This window comes from Petaurus breviceps, unplaced genomic scaffold, assembly GCF_028583685.1.
Source record: "Petaurus breviceps papuanus isolate PSGF00001 unplaced genomic scaffold, PetGlider_PUasm1.0 91041, whole genome shotgun sequence".
NCBI classification, from domain to species: domain Eukaryota; kingdom Metazoa; phylum Chordata; class Mammalia; order Diprotodontia; family Petauridae; genus Petaurus; species Petaurus breviceps.
In genome coordinates, this window is record NW_027187400.1 from 3,033,130 (window position 1) to 3,037,059 (window position 3,930).

At 49.1% G+C, this 3,930-nt stretch overlaps 1 protein-coding gene across 2 annotated transcripts in view; it reads right to left on the reverse strand.

The window, feature by feature from the left end:
• Nucleotides 1-288: 288 nt before the first annotated feature.
• Nucleotides 289-3,930, reverse strand: part of PTPRU (protein tyrosine phosphatase receptor type U) — a 104,670-nt gene continuing 101,028 nt past the window's right edge. For both annotated transcript variants that reach the window (XM_069079287.1, XM_069079286.1), the window contains exons 29-30: nucleotides 3,020-3,155; nucleotides 289-1,872 (exon numbers count right to left, since the gene is read on the reverse strand). In XM_069079287.1, the coding sequence (XP_068935388.1) occupies nucleotides 1,810-1,872; nucleotides 3,020-3,155 (199 nt within the window). In that variant the 3' untranslated portion in view covers nucleotides 289-1,809. The remainder of the gene's footprint in view (nucleotides 1,873-3,019; nucleotides 3,156-3,930) is intronic.

Genomic DNA, 3,930 nt, shown 5'->3' on the forward strand with positions numbered 1-3,930 from the left:
AAATGTCTAGCTATGGGACCAGACATCTGGATCTTTGTTTAGCAGCTGGCCTCCCAATGCCCCACTGAAATCATAGGTTCAAAGCTTAGAAGTGGGATATAAACCATGTTACCCATCTTACATATGAGGAAACTTGAGGCCCAGAGAGGAAGTGATTTGACCAAGGAAACACAGTAGCATAATCAGGTTCAAACCCAAATCCCCTGACTTTTTAATTCAGCAGTTTTTTCCATCACAACCTCCCGGGGTCATAAAGTAGGAAAGGCAGGTACACACAGACCCAATCCATGGCATTCAGAGAGCTCTTTTATTTACAAAGCGATTTACAAACATCAGCTTGTGACTCCCCACAGCCCCTTGCGAGGTAGGTCAGTAAGTCATATCTACAGTTTACAGATGGGAAAACTGAGGCACAGAATGGGGATGTGGCCTGCCCCATTGTGAAAAGATCTTTCTTGTCCCCATCCGTGAAAGAAAAGAAGAAAAGAAACATATGCATCCTTGCTCCTGGGATCACCCAGACATGCAAGTAAACACCCATGTTCTGGTGCTCCAGAACACTCTGGTGCTTCCCTCTGCCCTCACTGGGCACCCACCAGGGGTCTCTAGACTCCCCATTCCCCAGGGTGGTCTATAGTTCAGCCTTGCAGATTGTCACTCGCCTGGGCTGGGCTGGGCCTGGCTAGGCCAGTGAGGATGAAACTCTTGAGTGAAGGAGGAGCGAGGAGAGGGTAATGGATCAGTTTCATTCTCAGAACACAGTGGGCTGGAAATATTGGGGTAAGGGGAAACTGGTCGGGGAGCTCTCAGCACCCCCTGGTTCAGGCATCTGGCATCTGGTTCAGAGAAGAGTTTGGGGCTGGAGGGCCAGAACCCCTTGGGTCATGAAAAAGCATTCTGGGGGATGCAGGAGATGAGTAACCCAAGAAAATAAACTGGCCTGGGAAGGTGAAGGGGGTAGATCAGTGCCAGATGGGCTGACTGGTCACTGGGGGTTGGGGAGGAGAGGGTGTGACCTCTCAGATACAAGGAAAAGGTTAGTGTTCACTCATTAGAGCCTGCCAAGTCCCCGGTGGAAAAGTCCAATGGGTACCACTACCTCTTACAAGGAAGTCATAGCTAGGGCTCTCTCCTCTTAACTGAGCACCTGACTAGACTCCAAACCCCACCCATTCACCTTCTTCTTCCCTTTGTACTCCCAAGCCCTGAAGGACTGAAATAGCTATAACCTCTTCAAGGCCCTTTCCTGATGATCTAAATGCTCTCTCAGTCAAGGGCTGCCCAGCTCTATCATGAGCTCAAAGACCCAATCTCAGGGCAAAGTAGCTGCGGTTGACAAACTCCTATCCCCTCCAAGGTCTGATAAAGCCAGCCTGGTACACCCACTAAGACAAGTCCCTCTTTGCTCTGTGGCCCCATCCTAATAACACTGAAGTCCTTTTACTAGGCCCACATGAGCCTGAGTGGGGCTGAGAGGCCTCATCCCCAGCCTCCCCCTCCATTTGGTCCCTAAAACCTTCCTGGGTACTAGGACTGACCTAGAGAAAACCCCAATCCAGCATAGTGCCACATCCTATCTACAGGGCCTCCCCCTTGCACTCATTCTCCAAGGACTACTGAATGGGGGCTGTGCCTAAGAGGGGAGGGGACAGGATGGTGTCAGAGCCAGGGTGACCTAGGGCAGGCAAATGGGCGACCAGGTCATTCCCTCATGCCAGGGTTCTCACTTGCAGGTGGGACGGCAGGTGATGGGAGGGCCAGCCCCTGGGGGATGAGCCCCCTCCCCTCCAAGACTTAGCACGTCTCACGCTATCTGGTCTCCAATGATTCCAGGTATTCCAGGGCCACATCATAGCAGAAATGGTACTGCTCCTGGAAGGGGAGGAGAGAAGGAGCAAGGGAGGAAGAAGAGGTGGTGAGCTATTATCAGGGCCATTTCTGCCCATCCACCTGCATACCCCATTCCCCGACATATCACCATCCCAGGGAAAAGAGACCAGGAGGGAAAGCTTTCTTAACAAGGCTAAGATAAGAAGCCTGATATCTTAGAGTTCTCAGTCACTAAGCTATTAAGATGCCACCCAAGGAGAGACAAGGGATAAGTTCAAGGACATTAACCACAGACACGGGGTGGTTTCTAGGTTTCTAGGTGGTTTCTAGGTGCTGGACTCTGAGCATAAAAATGAATGGGCACTGAAATAAGGATGGGTTACTGGGCACAATAAATGGGATAGATAATAAGTATTGGGCAGAAGGTAAGGGATGAACTCAATGCTGGCATAGAATGGCATGGGCACTGGGCACAGATGAGATGCTGAGTGTGGGACATGGAACAGAAGTGTCACCAAGAACAGCATATGGAATTAACAGGATGGTGGACATGGGGTGAAAAAGAAACAGATCCCTGGGCATAGAATAGAGAATGGATGGTGCTGATGACAAATTATAGACAGAGTACTGATTATGGGATGAACAGGGCATTGAGCATGGATGAGATTCTGGGAATGGGATATAGAATGGACAGGGCATTGAAAATGGAGTATGTGTGACATGATGTGTAAAATGGATGGGATACTGGGAATATCAAATAGGCTCTAGGCATGGGGGCACGAGATTTGGAATCAACAGGGAATTTGGCATAGAATTTGTAATGGCTAAGGCATAGGGTATCGAATAGACAGGACGCTGGCATGTGGTATGAGATGGACTGAATGTTGAACATTAGATATGAAGTAGCCTGGGCATTAGGCACAGATGAGACGCTGGGTGTGCAGTACCAGAATGGATGAATGCTAGGCATATGTTGTAGAATATTGAGAATAGAGTGGACCTGTTTGGTATGTTGGGCATAGGGGTAGGGTGTCGTTTGTGAAAAGGACAGGGCTCTGGGCATGGGAAATAGATGGGTGTATGATGCAGAAAAGATGGCATGCTGGGCACAAGGTATGGACTGGCTTGGAATGAATAGGGTGCTGGCTATGGGAAGGATGGAGCGCCAAGCACAAGGGGGCCCACTCACCAGAGTTTCCACCATGTTGGGCTTGTAGTTACGCAACATCTTGGCAGCAAAGAAAACATCCACCAGGTTGTGGCAGCGAATCATCTCCAGGACCGTGGTAGAGGCACAGAAGGTACCACTGCGACCACCTCCATTCCTGTCAAGGGGGGGAAGGCCCAGCCTTTGAGGGGAAGGTCCCCAGAGATGCCCAGAGAGATAGATAAGAGATACTGCTAGAGACAGAGACACCCAAAGACAGAGACGGGAGATGGAGAAACAGAGCTAGCCAGAAATCTCAGAGAGACCCACACATAGAAAGAGAAACCCAGGCCATGGCCCACACCTGGAATGCTCTCATCCTCAACCATCAGCTTCCTTTAGGGTTCAACCCAAGTGCCGCATTCTAGAAGGTCTTTCCTGACCACCACCATCATCACCCCACTCCACCCACCATGTTTGCTCTTTCCTCAAATTGTCTTGCATTTATTTACATGTAGAGAGGGAGTATGGTCTAGTGAGAAGAAACACTGACCTTGAAGTCAGGGAGCCCTGGGTTCAAGTCCTGACTCTGACACATACTGGCCATGTAACCTGAGAAAGTCACCTAGCTTGTCAGCACCTCTGACACCAAAGACCCCAAGATGCAGAACAGAAGCCCATCTACAATGGTCAGGACATCAGTCAGTCAATAAACATTTATTAAGTTCCTACTGTATCCTAAGCATGGGGGATACAAAAAGCTCAGTCTATGGGAGAGAAAACATGCAAACAACAAGGTACAAATAAGCTATCGACAGAATAAATAATCAATAGAAGGAAAGCACTAGAATTAATTGGTAAAGGTAGTTCCTTATCAGGAGATTCCTACATCAATAAAATCACAGGGTGTGTGTGTGTGTGTGTGTGTGTGTGTGTGTGTGTGTGTGTGTGTG